Consider the following 22,849-nt stretch of genomic DNA (forward strand, 5'->3'; position numbering starts at 1 on the left):
CTTACTTTTTAAGAGTTACTCTTTGAGATGAGCTTTTTTATCCAAAAATTGTTTTGATCAATTCAAATTTACCACCATTTGTTGAATAACTAACATGTAGTCTGGGGGAGGGACGGAAGGCATGATTTTATACATAATTTGATCTTGATTCAAGGATTTTCCAAGGGAATAAGGAGCATAAACAAATAATTGTAGAAACATCAAGAAGTGTCAGGCTGTTGAGTCTGAAGATTTCTTTCTATATTTTGGACTATTGTTGGAAACCAGTCCTTTATCAAGAGGTGTGCTTTGCCAATGTTTTCTCCAAGTTGGGGACATGTTGTTTCATTCTTAGAAAGTATCTACCACAAAGAAGTTTTTAAGTTCATCTCATCAATTTTTTTCATGGACTATGTCAGTAACACCGAAAAAACTCATCTGCAAACCCAATATGTTTCAGATTTTCTCCTGTGTTAGCTTCTAGGAGTTTTATAGTTTTGTGTTTTACCTTTATATCTATGGTTCATTTTGAACTGTTTTTTGTAGATGGTGTGAGTCTGTATCCAAATCCATTTCTTGCATGTGAATGTCTGTTCCAGCACCATTTGTTGAAAAGACTCTTCTTTTCCCATTAAACTGCCTTTGCTCCTTCGTCACACATCAGGTGACCATATTTGTGTATGTCTATTTTTGGGTTTTCTGTTTTGATCCATTGATCTGTCTGTGTATCCTTCCCCAATACAACACTGTCCTGATTACTGTAACTTTTGCTAAGGCTTGAAGTTGGGTAGTGTCAGTCCTCTGACTTTTTTTTCTCCTTCAGTATTGTGTTGTGTTTTCTGCCTTCTTTTGCTTCTCTCTATAAACTTTGGACGTGGTTTGTCAATAGCCATAACATAATTGGCTAGAATTTGAATGAGATTGCATTGAATTTATAGATCAAATTAGGAAGTACTGACATCTTGACAACATTGAGTCTTCCTACCCATGTACATAGAATATTTTTCCATTTATTTTGATAAACTCTTTCATCAGAGTTTTATAGTTTTCCTCATATATATCTTGAGGCTTCCCTTGTAGCTCAGTTGGTAAAGAATCAATGCAGGAGACCCAGGTTCAATTCTTGGATCAGGAAGATCTCCTGGAGAAGGAAATGGCAACCCACTCCAGTATTCTTGCCTGGAGAATCCCACGGACAGAGGAGCCTGGCAGGCTACAGTCCATGGGTTTGCAAGAGTTAGGCACGACTTTGCAAGTAAACCACCACCATATAGATCTTACACGTATTTTGTTAGATTTTTATCTAAGTATTTCTCCCTCCCTCTCTCGCTTTGCCTCTCTAGTTTGGTGTTAGTGTACATAGTATTGTGTTCTTAATTTCAAACTCAAATTTTTCATTGCTGGAGTATGAGAAAAAAACTGACTTTTGTATATTATCCTTTATTATCTGTATTGTTGTAATTGCTTACTAGTTTCAGGAGATTTTGGGTTTGATTTTGATTTGGGAGGTGTATTTCTATATAGATAATTGTGTCATCTTCCCCTCTCAATCTGTGTATCTTTAGTCCCTTTTTTGTCTTTTTGTAATAGCTAGAATTTCCAACATCATATTGAATAGGCATGGTGAAAGCAAATATCCTTGCCTCGTTTCTGTTCTTATCAGGAAAACCTCTAGTTTCTCACTATTAACTCTGATGTCAGGTTTTTAATACATGTTCTTTATCAAGTTGAGGTAGAACATCTATCAAAACATCTGCTCTATCCTATTGGCTAAGATTTTTAAAATTTTGCTGGATTTTGTCAAATAGTTTTTGTTTATCTTTTGATATGATCATGTGATTTTTTTCTTTAGTCTTTTGACATGATAGATTATATTAATTGATTTTCAGTGCTGAATCAGTCTTGCATACCTATAGTAAGTCCCACTTGGTTGTTATTTTGTATATATTATTGAATCCAATTTGCTTGTGTTTTTTTTTTGTTTTGTTTTTTTGAGAATTTTCACATCTATCCATAAGAGATACTTGTCTGTGGTTCTTTCTTTTAATGTCTTTGTCTGATTTTGGAACTTGGGTGAGACTGGCCTCACAGAATGAGTTAGGAAACATTCTGTTTTCCTCCATTTTCTGGAAGAGATTATAGAGAATTAGTTTTATTTGTCTCTTTTTTAAACTGAAATATAGCTGGTTTACAATATTTTGTTGGTTTCAGGTATACAGCATAGAGGTTCAGCATTTTTACAGGTTATGCAGCATTGACACTTATCATCATATAATGCTGTATTTCCTTGTGCTGTACAATGCATCCTTATCCTGTCCCAACACTTGCTTGTCTGGTTTATCCATAGTAGTTTGCACCTCTTAATCCCCTGCCCTTACCATTCCTCCGCCTACTTCCCTCTCCCCGCTGGTAATCACAAATTTGTTTTCTATATCTAGTTTAATTCCTTTCTTAAACATTGGGTAGATTTTATGAGTGAACCCACCTGGGCTGGTTGCTGCCTGTTTTGGGGGGCTATTAATTTATTGATTTTATTATTTGATAGATACAGGTCATCTTAGTCTGTTCAGGTTGCTACAATAAACTACCACAGACCAATTGCCTTATGAACAACAAAACTTTATTTCCCCCATTTCTGGAGGCAGGAAGTCTGGAGGCAGGAAGTAGCACCCAATGTGGGTGCTACTCAGGGTCCTCTCCTGGGTGCAGACAGCTGACTTCTTGGGTGTCCTCATATAGAGAAAGGGGCTCAGGAGCTCTGTGGGGGCCCTTTTATAGAAGCACTAATCCCATTCTCAAGGCCCTCGTCCTCACGATCCCCCAAAGGCCCCGCCTCTTAATACCAACCACTTGGATTTCAGTGGTTTTGCATAGACCTGTTGAGAGCATCGATTTTTGTAAAAATTATGTCTTTCAAAGAATTGATCCATTTCATTCAGGTTTTCAAATTTGTGGGCATAGAGTTATTCATAATATTATTTAAATATTATTCTTTTACCACCCAGGAAATCAGTAGTGATGGTCCTTTTATTTCTAATACTAGAAACTTGTGTCCTCTCTTTTTTCTTAGTTAACCTAGTTAGATGTTTATCAATTTTATTGATCTTTTCAAAATACCAGCATTTGGGTTTGTTGACTCTCACTATTGATTTCCTGTTTCTAATTTCATTGATGTCTACTCTAATTTTTATTATTTCTTTTCTTTTAGGCCCTTTGGATTTAAATTTGCTCTTTGTTTTCTAGTTTCCTAAGGTGGAAGCTTACATTCTGGGTTGAAAATTTTCTTTCTTTTCTAGTGTACATATTCATTTAATGCTATAGAGCTCCCCCTAAACATTATTTTCACCACATTCCGCACATTTTGGTAAGTTGTATTTTCATTGAATTAAAAATATTTTGAAAATTTCCCTTGAGACTTTCCCTTTGCCCTATATGTTAATTAATATCTTTACTATGTTGTCAAGCCATAAACATGATATGTCTCTGTGTTTATTTAAATCTTCTTTAATTTCTTTCATCATATAAGCCTATACTTGCTTTGCCAGATTTATACCTACATAATTCTTTTTTGAACAGTTATAAATGGCATTGTATGTTTAATCTGGTGCCCATGTGTTTATTGTAGCTTACAGAAACACAATTAACTTTTTATGTTGACCTTGTATCCTGTAATGCTGCTGAACTCACTTGTTAGTTCTAGGAGGGTTTTTAAAAAAATGAATTTTATGGATTTTTCTGTCTAGATAACCATGTCATATGCAAACAGGTACAACTGTATTTCTTCCCTTCTGACCTGTTTGCCTTTTATTTATTTTTCATGCCTTTTTGCACTGGATAGAATTTCAAGTACTATTTGTTTGGCAGTGATGAAGGTAGGCATTCTTATTTGGTTTCCAACGTTAAAGTGAAATGACTGTAGTTTTTCACCATTAAGCGTGATGTTATCTTTAGGCTTTGTAGATGTTCATTATCAAATTGAGAAAGTTTTCTCCATTCCTAAAGTTCTGAGAATTTTTATCATGAATTAGTGTTGAATTTTGTCAAATTATTTTTCTACACTGATTGATGTGGTTGAGTGGTTTTATTAAGTCTGTTAACAAGGTGGATTACAGTGGATTTCAAATATTAAACCAGCCTTGCATTCCTGGAGTAAATCTCATTTGTTCATAAAGTAATTCCTATTGCTAGATTCAAATTACTAACATTTAAGGACTTTTGCTTCTATATGCATGAGTAATATTGGTTTGTAGTTTTCCCTTTTTATAGTCTTGTTTTGATGTTAGGGTAATACTGACTTCATAAAAATACTTGAGAAGCAGTTCCTTCCTTTTCTATTTTCTGGAAGAGATTGTGTAGAATTGATGCTAATTCTACTTTAAACATCTCATTTTGAATTTAGCACTGTTCTGTATATGGGAAGAAGCAAGAGTCTGGGTTCATGGAAATCACTCCTTTGATACACACCTTAACCATCCAGGGTCAGCATCTGGCTTTTCTCCATCCTGAATCCACTCAGGGCGCACAGTCTGGGGCAGCTGCAGTGGCCGATGGCTTGGTGGCCACAGCCTTGTTTGCTTACTGATGTGGCAGGCAGCATTCTTGTTTATACCTTCATAATCTGGTGGTAGAAATTCAGAGGCAGCACAGTGTTTCATTTTGGCTGCTACTCTACGTCTTTGTATTAATGAAGACTTTGAAATAAGAGCATGTATGTGCTCTTCAGGGTGGCCAAGACCTCTGTTGGGGCATTTTATATGCACCATTTAAGAGGTATCTACACCTCCATCAATTACATTTCACTATCCTTATGGTGGGCTCTCAAGCAAAAGGTGACAAGTTCACAGTCTTCGGAGCAAGGGCCAGATATTCACACTCATTGCACTTCAAAGCCTATCATGATGGAATAAGTAACAATTCCATGCTAATTCACTAAGTCACTCACTTGTTTGACAAATGAACGCCCATGACATACTGGGCCTGTGGGACGGAGATCAAGGAGGGCCCTCAAGCATCCTACTGGCTGGAGTGGAGATATTAAAGTAACAGTCTGCACCAGGGTGTGGTGTAATCGGCATTAGAGGTCCAGCGATTTGGAGCAGAGGGTTTCATCAGAGCTCATAGTTCGACCTGTATGAAACGCCTGCTTCCTTAGAGCCCTCGCTATGCCAGCCCCGGGGATCCGTGCGTAGGTATGGTCGCTTTCCTCTTGCAATGCTCCTGGTGGCAGATAGACATGTCCACTGATCTTTGTGCCATTTGGTGAGGACTATGCATGTGGACAGTGCTTCCCTGGTGGCTCAGATGGCAAGGAATCTGTCTGCAAGGCAGGAGACCCCTGGTTTGATCCCTGGTTCAGGAAGATCCCATGGAGAAAGGAATGGTGACCCACTCCAGTATTCTTGCCTGGAGAACTGCATGGACAGAGGAGCCTGAAGGGTTACAGTCCACGGGGTCGCAAAGGGCTGGACACGGCTGAAGCAACTGACGCACACACACGCACATGGACAAGCGGCAGAGGATATGATGAGCTCAGTGGGGGGTCAGTGAAGTCTTTGCTGAGAGTTAACATATAAGCCCCCCGTCCTGGAGGACATGCATCACGAGCCTGTCTTGTGGAAGAAAACAATCCTGCAAAGGCACAGAGATGGGGAGGATCACTGGAGGCATGAGGAGATGCAGCTGGCCGTTGTCTTAAAGCGAAAGTGAAGTCGCTCAGTCGTGTCCGACTCTTTGCAACCCCATGGACTGTAGCCTACCAGGCTCCTCAGTCCATGGAATTTTCCAGGCAAGAGTACTGGAGTGGGTTGCCATTTCCTTCTCTGTTGTCTTAAAGGGGCAGCCAAGGGCCCGTGAAGCTGGAAGCAGAGGCTGCCTGGACCAGGCAGGAGTGTTGCTTGAGCTTTGACACGTTTGCTGGTTCCCATTGAAACGAATGCCTGGTGGTTATCATCCTTCACATGTGTGACTCTGTGGCCGATCCTGAGATGCAGACCCTGATGCCTGGATGTCTCAGGGAGCTTGCTGACCCTGGAAGTCTAGCCAGTACTGGAGACCTGAAAGGCATGTGAGCCTTTCCTAAGCAAGCTAGCCCGCTGGAGCCCACGAGCCCTGCCCACCTGCTTTATGGTTCACAAAGGGGCTACAGCCCCTTCGAAGTGTGACCTGCTGTGGAAAGTAGGGGGCACATGGGGCAGATCTGAACTGGAAGCCCTCTAGGAACTCACCGGTTTCTTCCTCTTGGTGGTTTGCTTTCCTGACCTGATAAGATCAGGCCCAAGGCAGAGGGCAGAGACTAGCGGGCAGTGGTGAGACTGGCAGATGAGGGCGGGCGGCAGTGTGGGGTAGCAGGACAGCCCCAGGCTCTCAGAGGTGGGGCGCCCAGCCCGCCTCCCGCTTTACAAATGTGATTAGGTCTCTGCAGAGCAGCTGAAATCAGGTTAACATCTCTGAGCCGAGCCGAGTAATCAGAGCCCAGAGCAGAGCAGGTGCTGGGGTTAAAGCGGCTTCTGAGAATGAGGACAAGCTGACTCACAGCCCTTAAAACACGGACACATGGGCCCTGCTGTCACCAGCCTGGCACATCTTCCTGGGACCCTGGGTCCCATGCTGCCCACATGCTGTGCAGGGAGCTGCCCAGGGGTGGGCTTGGTTGGAAGCGCCTCAGGCACGGCCAGTGTGCGGGGTTCTTTAACTGGCAGAACCAGAGTTAAGCATACCTGAGCTCTCTTCTTGTCTGGTCCTGCCTGTTTGTCCTCAGACCCCACGCTGAGTGTCTCACTTAAGCTAACAGTAAAGTAGGGGGTCCCAAAGACACCCAAATCAGGAGGGTCCTGATGAGTGAATATAATGTCTGCAAAGCTGAGACATGTTCTCAGCTGAGGCCACTCCCAGGACTGGGCAGTGTTTTCTTGATTTTATAAAATGCTCCACGGCAGAATGAAAATATCAATACTAACATAAAATCTCAGAATAAAAGATGTAATATTAACCAAATCTCATCATAAGAGACAAACAGTACTAATATTTGGTGAAATTATTCTAGACTCACTGCCATATACACATTAATAGAAAATAATTTTGACAAGAGGATATTCAGGTTGCATTTTAAAAACAGATGGTATGGCATTTATTTCCATTAGGATTTAACTGAGGAAAATGAGATGAAATGAAAGGAATTCCTGGATGTCAGAAGTGTCATTCCTAAGAGACTCTTAAAGTTGAGAAAATAATTTGCAAGTGATATTAAGATGGTTGAATCATCCTGTGGTTTTTTTTTTTAAAGCTACACAAGCTTTATGACAGAGACAAAGCATGTTATGGGTCTCATTCTACCTACCAAACCAGCACCCTTAGACAAAGCATTTTAATATTCAGTTATATTTTTGGAAGGAATTGCAAACACCAGAGGAAAATGGCTTACTGACTCAGATTCCCACTCAGTGACTCATCTGGTCAGGAGTGAGCAGGCTTGGAGGGTGGCTGGTGCCTGGACTGGGGTGGGGAGGGTGTGAGGGGTGGGCACAGAGGTGGGAGGAGAGGGAATAGGAAGCCATGGGAAAGGTCAAAGCTGGAGAGAGCAATGCTTTGCTATTCAGGTCAGGGAAGGCCAACAGTGTGGGAGCCTATGGCCATTGAAGAGATAGCTTGTGATACCCACAGGGAGAGGGGATGCCGTGCCATGCAGGGCCACACAGGGAAGCACCAGTATTGATCAGGAGGTAGAGCAAGGGATGGAGAGAGGGGAAAGGGTGGGCACGAACTCCAGGTTCCAGCAGAAAGGAACAGGCGAGGCAGGCTTAATACTGACAAGCATGAGTTATTTCAGATTACTGCAATGGGCTGTGGGCACAAGAGCTGCTCTGGTTGTCTGGTTCCTGGCTCTGGGGGATCAGGCCAGGAGACTAGTGGCCTGGAGCGTGAGAGCCCCGTAGGGGATGTGGCAAGGTGTGTGGGCTCTGAGAGTGCTGGTTTGCTTAGGAAAGGGTCGATACTCACAGACCTGAGGCTCTGGGCATGTCCTGGTCCAGTGCGTTTGTGCTGTAAATGAGAAAACTAACACCCAGCAGGTATCCACATGATGCAGAGCTGGGCCTCCAATCTGGCCTCTTTGTCCCACGTGCTTGGCTTTAACGTCTGTGTAGCCATCTTGCCTTTTCATTTTCTGTGTTACTGATAACTAGATGTCTCAAGAAGCTTGCTGACCCTGGAGGTCTAGCCAGCTCCTGGGGACCTGAAAGGAAAGTGACCCTTTCCTCAGCAAACCAGCACTCTCAGAGCCCACACACCTTGCCACATCCCCTACGGCGCTCTCACACTCCAGGCCGCAATTCTCCTGGCCTGATCCCCCAGAGCCAGGAATGAGACAACCAGAGCAGCTCTTGTGCCCACAGCCCATTGCAGTAATCTGAAATAACTCACTTGTTATTAATAACTCACAATACTACGCTTGTCAGTATTAAGCCTGCCTCACCTGTTCCTTTCTGCTGGAACCTGGAGTTCATGCCCACCCTTTCCCCTCTCTCCATCCCTTGCTCTACCTCCTGATCAACACTGGTGCTTCCCTGTGTGGCCCTGCATGGCACGGCATCCCCTCTCCCTGTGGATATCACAAGCTATCTCTTCAGTGGCCATAGGCTCCCACACTGTTGGCCTTCCCTGACCTGAATAACAAAGCATCGCTCTCTCCAGCTCAGGTGACTATGTCAGCTGAGCCATCCCAGGGCAGAGCCCCACACCTCCCTGGTCAGACCGCTTTGACGCTGAGACACATTCAGTTTTCAGATCAAACACAGGTGGTCGTAGGTGAAATGCAACCGGGGAGGCCTCCAGCCCGGTTCTCAAGTTTACTAGCTTTGTTTTTCTGATCCTTCCATCTCTATTCTCAGGGCACAGATAATTGCTGGAGGCTCCATAAAGGCTACACAGATTGAATGAAATTTCAGTCTTGTCACATTGAAAGAGAAATTTCATTATTTAGACAGCACCCGCCACCATAGATCAATTAGGCTCTTTGGTTTTGAAAACATCAGATGCTTTTTGATCTGGAGGGTGTTTGCATGCAGTGAATGTTTCAGCACCCAATCTGTGCCAGCAAAGTGTGAGTTGCTAGCAACACGAACAAATAAGATGCAGACCCTGGTCTCAAGAGCTTCGTGGGTTGCCAGGGCTGGGGCTGGGGGTGTGGCCGTGTGTGTGGAGGTGACAGCAGGGACTGTGATGTAGGACTGAGCAAAGGACATTTGCTTCTTGCCCTCCAGGTGGTGGCTACACTGGGGACCACGGCCTGCTGCTCCTTTGACAACCTCTTAGAAGTGGGGCCCATTTGTAAGTATCTGATTAAATTTTATTTGGAAAAAGTTTCCTGATATCCAAAGACTTTAGTGAGCTGCCTCTTTGGGCTCTCCTTCATAATATTAGCTTAATATTATATTATACCATTATATAATAATATATTATAATATTATAATAATATATAACTGACTCATTGGAAAAGACCCTGATGCTGGGAAAGATTGAAGGCAGGAGGAGAAGGGGATGACAGAGGATGAGATGGTTGGATGGCATCACCGACTTGATGGACATGAGTGAGCAAGTTCCGGGAGTTGGTGATGGAGTTGCAGAGAGTTGGACATGACTGAGCAACTGAACTGACTGACTGATAATATATTATATAAATGTAATATAATTATATAGTAATACACCATATTATAATATTAACATCATGAAACTTATTGTGGAATAATCTGCCAAACTCTTCTCATGTTTACAGTGGCACAATCTTAAGCTTGAACTCCCAAAACTCAGAATTTGGGCTAACCGGACAACAGTTAACCTTAGCGGTACCAACACAGTGCTAATAAGTAAAATACCACAGTGATATCAGATCGCGAAGCCTGTGTTGTCCCATTGAAGAGAACCAACTTTGCAGATTCTCAGAGGGTTGTGTGTAGGACGGCCAGAGAATTTCTTGTCCTTGGAGTAAGTCTTCCAGCATCTTTTTCTTTTTTTTTTTTGCCTTCTTGGAATTCTTGAATATAGGTGAGCAAATAAAGCAATTAAGCAAATCAATTAAAAAACAAACAAACAAACTAAATTCCTCGCAAGAAGAAAGTGAGCTTTGTGTGTTTACTGGGAGCCTCCCTGGAGGAGGGCATGGCAACCCACTCGAGTATTCTTGCCTGGAGAATCCTGTGGACAGAGAAGCCTGGCGGGCTATAGTCCATGGGGTCACAAAGAATCGGACGCAACTGAGCGGCTAACAGTTCACTTAACTTCCCTCCTCCCTCAGTGGAGCATTGAGGTTTTCTTAGAATTCAGAGAATTCAAAGGTCAGCTGGGAATAAGTGGCTTGGACCTGAGGCTCCCAGAACACAGCAGGGCTTTCTGTTGGTGGAAGGCCTCTCCTCAGGCAAAGGCCTGGCTTATGAGCATCCTCTCTGTCCTCGGGGCAGGAGAACCAGCTCCTTAGCTGCAGGCAGAGCCGCTGCCCAGGGTGGGAGGAAGCAGCTAGCAGGAGCCCCCTGGAGGGTCTAGATGTTTCCTGGCCACGCTGTGGCTTGTGCCAGGCATCCAGCTGGGTGCTGGGCCTGGCTCACTGCCCATTTGTGGAACTCCAGGGGTTTCTCAGCTCTCCTCACCTGGGTCCACCTGTGGACCACACTCAGGGTATGCAGGATGGACCATCTCCCCTCCACCGTGAATGATGGCTGGGTGGCGTGCGTCGAGCCGGCCGCAGTCACAGCAGCTGTGCTGCAGCCCAGCCGCCCTTGTGGCTTCAGTTCTGAGCTCTGTCCCCACCTGCAAAGTGCAGTCAGAAGAACCTGTCATTGTGAACTGATGGGATTCTGAATGACTGAGTTCACACACAGAGAGGGCGTGAGGCAGGAGGGTGGGGGGAGCCCTTGGGATTCAGGAGATGTGAGGCTGTTGGCTGGCCCACCAGGTGGCCCCGGGCGTTCCTGGCCTGTGACCATGGGCTCTAGCTCCCTAGCCGTGACCACGGCAGATGGCTGTCCTACCCGCTGGCTGGAGTCAGAGGTGCAAGGCTGGGGTTGAGGCCAGGGAGGAGGGACAAGCTGGCTGTGGCCATAGGCGTAGCTTCACATGCTGCAAACCCTGATCCTGGGCCAAGGTGCTGGGCCACTGGATTCAGATGTCAGGCTGGGAACTGGACATCCGGGCCCTGGCCAGCTGACAGCAGTCCACGGCTATCAGATTAGAGGGCTGAGAGCCCCACGGGGCACAGCCCACAGGACCCTGCCCCTCAGCACTGGCTGCTGTCCTGTCCTGGGGCTCCCATGGCTCCCGTGGCTGGGGGCTGTGGGAAGAGCTGGATCATTGAGGGGCTTTTGGTGCCAAACATAGAGGCTGTTCCCGGGGTGCTGAGGGATCCAATGAGCACCACTATCCTCCACTCACTGCCGAGGCTTATCCACGAGGGCAATTTAGACAATTCTATTTATTATTGGCAAGGCTCTTATGAACCATGGGTGGTGTCTTCACAGTGAATGAGCACCTTTTACCTGCTTGCCCTCCTGTGAGTATCATTTTCTTGCTTGTCACCAAATATTTAGCATTCTTCAACTTTGGATAAGACCAGGTCAACCTGGTTCTATAGTGCGATCAGAGAAAACCATTAAAATAATTCAGATTAGTTATCTTGGCCAGTATTTGACCAAGAGGCTCATCAGAAACTGGTCTTCTCCCAACTACTGCTTTAGGAAAGATGGCTTTTTGAAAAGCAATGTTTATTATTTATGTATGTGTTTGGCTGCTCCAAGTCTTAGTTATATACATGGGATCTTCAGTCCTTGTTGAGGCATGTGGGATCTTTGGTTTCAGCATACAGACTCTTTTTTAAAATTGATTATTTCTCTATGGCTGCCCTGGTTCTTCACTGCTGTGCACGGACTTTCTCCAGTTGCTGCCGGCAGGACCTACTCTCCAATTGCTGTGCACCTGCTTCTCCTGGTGGGGGCTTCTCTTGTTGCAGAGCACAGGTTCTCGGGGCCTTGGGCCTCAGGAGCTGTGACCCACAGGCTTACTTGTTCTACAGTGTGTGGGATCTTCCTGGACCAGGGGTTGAACCCATGTTCGCTGCATTGGCAGGTGGATTCTTAACCACTGGATGGTCAGGGAAGTCCCGTGTGAACTCTATTTACAGCATGTGGGATCTAGTTCCCTGACCAGGGATAGTCCCCTGCATTGGGAGCGCAGAGTCTTAGGCACTGGATCACTAGGGAAGTCCCAGGAAAGACACTTTCTGTTTAGTTTCTTCTGAAACAATTTGCCAGTGAGACTGTTTCAGTTGGTCACATTGGAGTGATCAGTGGAAATTCCTGGCAGATTTTATTGAGAAAAGGATAAGAAACAGAAAGCAGAGAGTTGAAGGCAGACAGGCAAAAGATATGAAAGTGGGAAGCTGAGGCGGACGTCCCGGGGGTGTGGGACAGGATACAGGGCAGGCAGGATGGAATGGCTGGTGAGGACGCAGCAGACAGTTCCAGAGGTCTGCTGCTTCTGTCTGTGGGGCCATGGAAGCCTTGCAAGGAAACATGCAGGCAGAGGGGGCTCAAGAGGACAGAGGCTGCCTCCTCCCTTGTGGGTGGGGCAGAAAGCTCCCTGTGCAGGCAGCCTCACTGGGTGCTGGGTGGGCCTGGTCCTGGGGCGTGCAACTCCTGTGTTCCAGCCATGAGGTCTCCGGGACCCCGGACTCCTACATTTACCCTTAGTACTTGAAGAGGCTGGAAGGCAGGTTGTGCTGTTGGATAATCACATATGAGACTCAGGATGTGGCCCTTGGCTCTCCCTTTCCTCATGGAGCGAGGAGAACCCCATGGGGAATCCACTCAGCAAGGGTATCTGGAAGTTCCTTCTGCGGGAGTTTATGTTAAGTCTTTTCCTTTTTCAATTGAAATATTTATTGAGATAATGATACAGCCACATGCATCTGGTCCAATCACTTCATCAAATATAGAAAGGGATAAAGTGGGAACAGTGACAGATTTTATTTTCTTGGGCTCCAGAATCACTGTAGATGGTGACTGCAACCATGAAATTAAAAGATGCTTGCTCCTTGGAGGCAAAGCTATGACAAACCTAGACAAACATATTAAAAAGCAGCAACATCACTTTGCCAACAAAGGTCCATCTAGCCAAAGCTGTGGTTTTACCAGTAGTCATCTATGGATGTGAGAGCTGGACCATAAAAAAGGCTGAGTGCTGAAGAATTGATGCTTTTGAACTGTGGTGTTGGAGAAGACTCTTGAGAGTCCCTTGGACTGCAAGGAGATCCAACCAGTCAATCCTAAAGGAAATCAATCCTGAATATTCATTGGAAGGACTGTTGCTGAAGTTGAAGCTCCAATACTTTGGCCACCTGATGCAAAGAGTCAACTTATTGGAAAAGACCATGATGCTGGGAAAGATTGAAGGTGAGAGAAGGGGACAACAGAGGATGAGATGGTTGGATGGCATCACCAACTCAATGGACATGAGTTTGAGCAAACGCCAGGAGTTGGTGACGGACAGGGAAGCCTGGCGTGCTGCAGTCCATGGGGTCACAAAGAATCAGACATGACTTAGAAAATGAACAACAGAGCCATGTGCAGTTATCAGAAATAATAGGCACCCTCTGTGTACTTTTCCCAGTTTGTTCTGATGTAACATTTTGCAAAACTGAAATACATGTCACAACCAGAAAATTGACAGTGCAATCTGGGAGGTCATCTTATTCAGATTTCCCCAATTACATTTGTCCTCATTTGTGTGTAGGGGGTGTTTATTAAGCCTGGGACAATTTCATCATCACTGGTGTAGGTTTATGTATCTGCCTCCACAGTCAAGGTACTGAGTGGTTCCGTTGCCACAAGAATCCCTTGTCGTTTATGATTTTTCACTTGTCTGCAGGAGTTTTAGGCCAAGTTCTCGGTTGGGGGGAAGCCAGTCCCCCAGAGCTGCCCTTGGTCCTGACACCAGTTCCCAGGTCAGGGCTTCCAAAAACCTCCCTCGGGTTTGCGGATTTGACACTCCACACCTGGGAGCAGAGAGGAGGTGCCCAGGGCAGAGTGGGGCGTGGTCCAGCCTGGGGGCTTCTGGTCATCCTCGCCTGTGAGGTCCTCCAGTCCCACAGCAGGACAGTAGGCACAGGGTGGGACCCTCCGTGCCAGGGATGCTCGCTCAGCCTGTGGTGTCAGTCAGGGTATACCCCTGGGCTGTCACACGCTGGCCGGGAGGCTGCCTACATTTCCTGGCCCCTCCGGGAGATCCAGTGAATACTTCCAGTTCCCAGTCCTCCAGGACTCAAAACTGATATGAAGTGACCCAAAGCCCCCATTGTAAACCCTGCTGTTGCAGTGTCTGGGGGATGAGTCCTAGCAGACACGGCCTTCCCCTCCCCAGAGCCAAGGGCAAAGGCCAGAGCTCCTTGGGGTGAGGCTAGTTCTCTCCGCAGCCTTCTTTCTGGGGACCCCCTTCCCACCCGAGGCCCCTCTGCCTTTCCCCACTCACTGCCCACTCCGAGATCTCCTGTACCTTCTGCAGTGACACAGCCTTGGGGGCTGGCATCATTCCAGCCCCCTCCTTGGGGTCTGAGGTCAGATCTCCTCTCCTCGTCTTCCCAGGCGAGGCCCAGCTAAGGAAAGGGGTTGTGGTTTTACTGTGTGACAAGCATCTTTCTCACGGGGTGAGGGCTGAGGGGTCCCCAGAACTCCATCGCCCTCCTTCTGCCCTCATGGCTGTATTCCTTCCTGCCTTGTCTGCCTGAGCTGGGCACAGACCCTGGCATCTGTCAGACTCTACCCAAGTGCCTCTAGCAGAAAATGCAGTTCTCTGACAGCAGCCTCTGCGGCCCCACGGAGAACCCAAACTCACCCTGAGAGGTTGTGTCCGTCCTGTACGCGTGTCTGAAGCTCCTCCCTCCCTCAGCAGAGCTGAGCTATAGCAGCGACAGAGGACAGCATTGCTGCAGCGGTATTGGCCATTGCGTCCTTTCCTGATCCCATTTCTCCTAAGGCTTCGTGCCCTTTCTGGCACAGCCACATCTGTGGGGGCTCTGAGGGCACCTGGGGGCAGGCACTTTAGGCCTCACCCACTGTGACCCTCTGTGTTAATTATCATTGTCCCAGGACACATTTGACCTTAATCCAACATTCGTTGGATTTTGAGGGCTTTTGTTCCTTCTATCCTGAAGTTCAAACTGAATCACGGCTTTGAAATGTCTCTTCCATCTTTTATCAGCAGAATTCAGAACTGCTCCTCACTCCTCATAGCATTGTGTGTGATGAACCAGCATCATGCAGGCAAAAGTGAACTGTGAATCTATTCACCTGCACAGATGCATTGGCAGGTCCTGACCGGCCCCTGCAAGGGTGCCCTGATCCAGGTCTCCTGAGGCAGCATCTGCCCCCATAAAGGAAGGAGCCCACCCCTTGATCTAGACCCACCAGCTCTCCTGCTTGCGTATTTCACAGCCATGGGAAGCACCCAGTGCTGAGGCTGGGGATAGTCACAGTGATCATCTCGTTCCTCACTGAGTCTGCCCTAGTGTCGTGATGGGTACAGTATGGGTGTCATCTGGTTTATCCCTAAGGGTCTGAGTGCTGCTTTATCTCCATTTGCTGAGAGCAGAGCAAGCGTGCAGCATGGCAGGAAGGCCACATGGCAGCTGGGTACCTGGGGGAGGGATTTGAACCCAGATGCACGTGAATTGAGGAGCACGTTCAGACAGGACTCTCTCCCAGCTCAATGCTAGAAGGTTCCTGTACTGTGAGGCCCTTCTAGCATGGCTGGAACACAAAATTCACACCCATGAAAGGAGCTGAGAAGATTCAGGAAGCATAAAATAGGTGCCTGAACTTCCTGTGGAGATGGAGCGGGGTAGAGAGACCAGTGGGGACTATGGGTGGTCCCAACCTCAAGAGATGCTTGTGGGAAGGGCTTCAGAGCCCAGTGAATTGGAAAGAAAGTTCACAGTGAGTGAGGCAGGGAGAGCAGAGCAGAGTGTATATCTGGAGTGGATGTGGACAGCGGGATGCGAGTGGGGTATGCTGGTCTCATGGAGCTCTGCTGGGCCTGAGGGTCAACTCCGAAAGTCCAGGTGCTCCCCTTGCCTCCATGCACGTGCTGCTTACTGGTCCCCGTGCCTGGCACTGTCAGGCCAGCAACATTGAAGGGGTGCTGCCTCAGCATCACCGCCTGTCAGGGATGCAGACATCAGACTGACAAACGCTTTTGACAGACGATGTTCAAAAGGTGCCAGGATGGGACAGGTACTTGACTCTGGCACGGGGACATCCCTCCAAGAACTCACAGGTCATTTCTGGGCTTCAGGTCACGAGGAGGGCTTGTGGCTGCACGTGGATGCCGCCTACGCGGGCAGCGCCTTCATCTGCCCTGAGTTCCGGCATCTTCTGAATGGCGTGGAGGTGAGTGTGCTCTTTAACAAGATCACTTTTATTTATTTACTTATTAAAATTTTTATTTGAGGGTAGTTGCTTTATACTGTTGTGTTAGTTTCTGCTGTATAGCAAAGTGAATCAGTTATACATACTCAGTGTTCTGCGACGAGCTCAATGGGCAGGAAATCAACAACACCATTTTTAAAAGGTATATATACTGTGATCAGTGATTTGTCTTTATAAGAATGTGATACTTTTATTTTTCGCTATTGTGGTTCATTTCAGCAAGTCATTTCCATACCCATTTCTGTGATGATTAGAAGTTACACCTCCCTGTGACAGGGGGTGAGAACCTTCCTGGTTCCAAAACCTGTCTTCTCAAAGAAGACACACCTGATGTTTATACTGTTTCTCGTCTGCAGATCCTGGGCACAGCTGTCATGATAGGATAGATTTTTAGTTCATAAGATGACGGGGAAATATTTAGGAAGAAAATAAAATCTTAATGCATTTCAGATCAATGGGTGGTTTTTAAACACCAGCCCACCATTCTATTCAGTCTAAGTCAATGTCACAGTCGTGTTCTGATCATGCAACTGAGCATGATGTTCATGTTCATAGAGATGGAACGAGCAGCCATCAATGCATTTAAATGTCCCGTGCATGCTCAGAATTTGGTATATATGGCCTGAAATGCCTCCTAAAACATCTGATCCTTTTGAGAAACAGCAATCAAAATGGTTGACCAATGGTCTGCTTCTCCAGGGTGCAGACTTAACGCACAGAGATGATCTTAGGGACAGATCCTAATAAATTGTTCCAGACTGAAGCAGGTTTTCACTGTCAGCAGCTCACAGGGCAGGAGGTTCCTTCTTGCCAGGGACTCAGATGCACATGCAGCAAAGGGCCCAGAGCAGCAGGCTTTGTCAGTAATGATATCATGCTCAGAGACAGGGGTTTCTTGAGACCATGGCCTCATGCGGTGCAGGAATCAAGGGTGTTGTCTTGGGATTTGCATCCTGGCTTTGTGCCAAGACCAGCCTTGTCCCCTTGGGCAGGCTAGTAACCTCTCCATACCTCACAAAATGGATTTCATAATCAAGCCTCCTTTGAGGGGTTATTATAAAAATCAGAAGCGTTAATCATATTTAAAGGGCTGAGAAGCAGCACCCACACACAGCAAGCTGTGCACACAGTACATGTTATTCTCATTTCTCACTACAGCCTGGAGAGACTGTCCCTCCAAGCTTCTCTCTGATCTGTTGTCTTCTGCCAATCAATTTTCTAATGACTGATTTGAATTCTCATAACGCCATAATACTAGAAAAGTAGGTATCAGTGGTATATAATACAAAATTCTTATCTTTGAAATGAGTAAGCCTTTTGTCACTAATGAATGAAAATGCATTCTGGTTTATGCCTCCATCACATCCATCCATTCATTCACTCATTCATTCAGTAATTACTTATTGATCTCTGAATGTGTGCAAGGGCTTAGATCAATCCTCGAGGGTACATGGAGGCCTCTGGAAATCTTGGGAAGGGGTGAAAGTACATGAGAAGTTCTGGTAACAGGGTGCTCACACTGACTCCTGTAATTCATGGCTGATAGTTAGGTGGGTGTTTGGTGCTGGGAAATGAAGAAGAAATCTCTCCACCATGTAAATGCATTTTGTTGTGGTCCTATGTGTGATGATACGTATCACTGGCAATGTCTCCCTCCCCTGGGACCTCAAGAGACCAGGGGCAAAGCATCCATCAGGATGTATGTGCCCTCCCAAGGCCTGGTCTTTTCTGAGTGTCTAGTGTAGAATTTCATGATCTGTTCCCACTACACTCTTCTCTTCCTTATGAACCAACAACTCAAAGTTTCACTTTCATGAGGTGGTGTCTAATTGTCAGACCACCGCAGAGGTGGGGCGGCACCTCTCTGCAGTGAGTTCCTATCAGTATCAGATAGGGTTTCATACCCAACAATGAGTAACGCCATCCAACCTCCTGTGGTTGCTGGGCTGGGAGGGCTGGCTGCTCATCTGGCAGATAAGGGACTGTAATATCCTGTCTACCCGGCCCAGCCCTGCTGATAAGCACCTTCCTCTCCATCAGCAGGAAGAAACATCCCTGCGGGTAATGAAAGACCGAGAGGTTTAAAGAGATCAGCCCCCAGGAGGAAACTAATGAAATTCCTAGCAAACAAAGCCCTTCTTTCACCTTTTGTTTCTCATTATCAACAAATGAAACTCCTTGTCATTTCCTGCCTCTTTCTCAACTTTGCTTTTTATTGGAACCTGGAGGGAAGTGAATCTGCGCCCCTAGAGTGGGTGGAGGGGTGAGGTGGCCATCAGGAGCTCCAGTGTCTGCCCTCCGGCCCCTCCTGGCCCCTCCTGGCCCCTCCTGCTCCTCCCTCGTCAGGATGGAGGAGAGGTGTCCCAAAGCCTCGGGGAGACTTTGAAGCTTCCCCCTAGGAGATTCCTCCCAACTGGGGTCTCGGCATGGCCACTGTCATCTTCTGCTTCAATTACAGATACAGGCACATGGCCTCAGGTGGAGTCAGGTCCTGTCACTCAGCCAGAGGACAAGCCAGGGGCACGTGCTCTGACAAGTCAGTGAAAACACAGACTGCCCTAGTCAGTCTTGCTGGTTGAAATCTCTTATTTGTCCTACTTGAAAATAGGTTGACTCTTGAACTTGACGAGTGACCCTAGAGCCAGTTGTTGGCAGTTGTTACCACTGGTGTCCAGAGATCCTCTCACTGTTTTGAGTATAATGAATGTGGTGTCTTTGGAACGAAGAAAATATTTAGAAAAACAAGAACAGTTGTTGCTCTATTACATCCATATTGGTAAAGTGAAAATTGAAGTCTCTCAGTCATGTCCGACTCTTTGCGACCCCATAGACTGTAGCCTACCAGGCTCCTCTGTCCATGGGATTTTCCAGGCAATAGTACTGGAGGGGATTGCCATTTCCTTCTCCAGGGGATCTTCCCAACCCAGGGCTCGAACCCGGGTCTCCCACATTGTAGAAGATGCTTTACCGTCTGAGCCACCAGGGAAGTCAATTCAATGAAAAATGGGCTGATCCTGATTGCTGTATATTAGTTACGATATTTTCATTTCCTATTCTTGATCATGGTACGTATACTCTGAGAACTTTGCTAGTTCATAAAGTTTGGGAAACATGCATAAAGTATTTTCTAAGCTGAATCAGTCCAATTTTCTGCCATAGCACCTGTGAATTAAAATTCCGATTGTCAAATAGTCTAGTAGTTTGAAGTGTGAATAAATTTTATGTGACTTCGGACTATGCAAAATTGAAAGTACACAGCATAAAATATGAATAACATCTCATTTTATGTGGAAAAGTAGAACTATGACTTTCCTCAAAAATGAATTGGGATTCACCAGTGTCAAAGCAGGAGAGCCCACTGAACTATAGAGTGTGTTTGTGTTGCTTCTTGGGGGTAGGCATCGTCATGGATGATAGAAATGTCCCATGACCTTTCATATGCTTTGAAATTCTGCATGTTTTGTATTATCCAAGGTCTTTGAAATGCATCCCTTGATCCAAATGTGATAGCCCCACACCAAATTAGGATTAACACATTTATTTTTGCATATATTTTTAGGAAGGCCTTAGATATTATCTAATTCCAATCCCTCACATAAATTCCCGTAGAAAAATGTTGCTGCCACATCAGTAAATAAAGGGTGTTGCAGCCATCCAGACATCACCTCACAGCCGCCCCCGAAAGTGAGCCTTGTGGGGACTCAGGATAGGAATGCCCAGCACACTGGCCCCAGGTAGCTGACATGCCCATCAAGGTAATGATTTCATTGAGCCCAGACTCATGCATCTTCCGACACAAAGAAAAGCTCTAAGTTCCTTAACCTGACATATTTGGTTTCCTTGGCCTGTGTGATAAGTCACGTCAGTCGTGTCTGACTCTTTGCGACCCTATAGACTGTAGCCTGCCGGGCTCCTCTGTCCATGGGATTCTCCAGGCAAGAATACCGGAGTGGGCTGCCATGCCCTCCTCCAGGGGACCTTCCTGACCCAGGGATCAAACCCTTGTCCCCTGCATCTCCTGCATTACAGGCAGATTCTTTACCACTGAACCACCAGGGAAGCCCTTGGTTTCCTTTAATTGACAGTAATGTTTTGATGTTCCAACTACCTGATCTTTGTTGCAAAAACCCCTATATAGCTTGGCCTCCGCCTTCCCTCTTCAGGGCCGTCCCTCAGAGTGACCTGAGATGCGGTCTTCTGGGCTTGGAGTCCTGGGAAAGTCTGTCAAATAAAGCATAACTCTCAGCTTTTAGCTTGTGCTTTTTTTCCAGCTTACAACCTGGTACCTTTTATGCCCGGTGGACCACAGTCTAGCTCTGGTTCTGTGGGTATGCCCTGCAGGGTGCCCAAGGCACAGCCATACCAGCTCAGCAAGTCCCTCCCCTTGCCCTCTATGAGCAGAGCCTGGTTTAGGGCCGCCTGGGATGTCATTTTATAAGCCCCGCCCAATGACTGCTCTCACCAGTTCTCTGGACGTAACCAGAGCTGCTCAAGATCACAGCCACTTTTCCATCACATGGCTCCCCAATCTGTATGGCCCTATAACCACAGAGCAGTTACAGGGTTTGCACCAGACTGTTTCTGCATCACCCTTAGGACCCATGCTGAGGTGTTCACGGCTGTTATCTCATGACCTTTCTACAAAGCAGGACTCCCATACAGGCACACAGAGAAGCAGTTGTGCCCAGATGCCAACCCAGATTCTCTGGCTCCAAAGCTCTTTTCCTCCCTTTGTACCTCAGCCCAGAATCAGATATATTAGCTTCATGTTTCATGAGATAGGATTTGAAATGGATGAAATGAGGCTCAGGTAGCTTGGGATAGCTGCCCAAGTGCCCATGAGCCCCAGACCCCCCAGTTTCACCTGATTCCCATTCTGTCTGACTGATCAGACAATTTTTATTTGAGAATACAAACTGTTAATTACTATGCATGAGGTCTTGTTTTTAGCTAAGCATTAATAATTGAAGTATTTTCTTTTTGTTGTTCTTATTCCTTGGCAGTTTGCAGATTCATTTAACTTTAATCCCCACAAATGGCTCTTGGTGAATTTTGACTGCTCTGCCATGTGGTAAGTTTCCCTGTTCACTAGATGTCAATTACCCTGCAACTACCCTGCTTCTTAGACAAGTTTATATGAAAGAAACCTGGCAGGTAAAGTGACATTGCTGGGGAAACACAAAAAACACTACCTGCCTGCATTTCTGCACAATGGGTAGAGTTCTTACTAAATCTTACCCTGTCGTATGCTGTCATCTAGAACATATTGGCACAAGAGAAGTTTAACAGAGAAAATATCTGATCTAATTTACCTAGTATTAACAACAACAAAGAAACAATACAAATTAACCTTAGTACATATTTGTAATTCACTTGCTTCTATGTTTTTATTCTTAAATGTTTAATAAATCTAAGTCTAAATGCTTAAAAGCATTTGCTAAGCAAAAAGAAAAGTAATTCTGTTTTCTAAGAAGTTCCCTGGAAATGCTTAATAGCCATACCATCAGCACATTGGTTGTATTTAGAGCAAGAAAAAAGAATTCAGAAATTAAAGGGGATGATGTTTCACTGCACTGATGATGTTTAAAGAAATAATGAAGACCAGAGTAGAATGGGATCACTAGAAAATGTTGCTTCTTAGTTTATTAGAGTAAGAAGTTGGTCAATGGATCCTTAGATCTAGGAGTTTCGCATGAATTTTGTGCAAAATTGTTTATTGCATAATTAAGGGAATGGAGTTCCGCCTTAAAAAGCTGAGAAAGCAACTGCAGTCAGTTCTCCAAGTTCACCTTAACTTATCTATCTAATGATAAGCTGCACTCAGTGCTTTGTTGTTGTTGTTTAGTCACTAAATCATGTCTAACCGTTTGCGAGCCCATGGACTGTAGCCCACCAGGCTCCTCTGTTCATGGGTTTTCTAAGGCAAGAATATTGGAGTGCTTTGCCTTTTCCTTCTCCACAGGATCTTCCCAGTCTGGGAATTGAACCTGCGTCTCCTGCATTGGCAGGCAAGTTCTTTACCACTGTTTTAGGTCCTTTTTGGTCAGTCTTAGCCCCAAACTCTGATACATGATTTAAAAACCCATTTGTATTTGGGTGAAAGTTTGTCAGAAATGCGAATAAGAACTTAGAAAAGTTACAGCTTTTATGAATGTTAGTATTCTTGTTGTTGTGTTTGCCTATTTTACCTAAAGGAGAACACTTTGAGGAGAGTTTGTATAGTGTGTCAAAACTCCCTTTGCTCTAATTTTAAATTGGGTTGAGATGGAATTCTTTTCTGCTGGGGTATTTGATCAGGTGCAGACACTGTCCAAGGCCTTCCCTGGTGGCTCAGACAGTAAAGAATCTGCCTGAAATGCAGCAGACCTGGGTTCCATCCCTGAATCAGGAAAATCCCCTGGAGTTGC

The 22,849-nt window shown here is 45.8% G+C and overlaps 1 protein-coding gene across 4 annotated transcripts in view; it reads left to right on the plus strand.

The window, feature by feature from the left end:
• Positions 1–22,849, plus strand: part of DDC (dopa decarboxylase) — a 100,030-nt gene that overhangs the window by 40,192 nt on the left and 36,989 nt on the right. For all 4 annotated transcript variants that reach the window (XM_006073507.3, XM_044946400.1, XM_006073508.3 and 1 more), the window contains 3 exons: positions 9,237–9,303; positions 16,309–16,403; positions 21,446–21,513. In XM_006073507.3, coding sequence (XP_006073569.1) covers positions 9,237–9,303; positions 16,309–16,403; positions 21,446–21,513 — 230 coding nt within the window. The remainder of the gene's footprint in view (positions 1–9,236; positions 9,304–16,308; positions 16,404–21,445; positions 21,514–22,849) is intronic.

The sequence above is a fragment of the Bubalus bubalis genome, chromosome 8 (genome assembly GCF_019923935.1).
Source record: "Bubalus bubalis isolate 160015118507 breed Murrah chromosome 8, NDDB_SH_1, whole genome shotgun sequence".
NCBI lineage: Eukaryota > Metazoa > Chordata > Mammalia > Artiodactyla > Bovidae > Bubalus > Bubalus bubalis.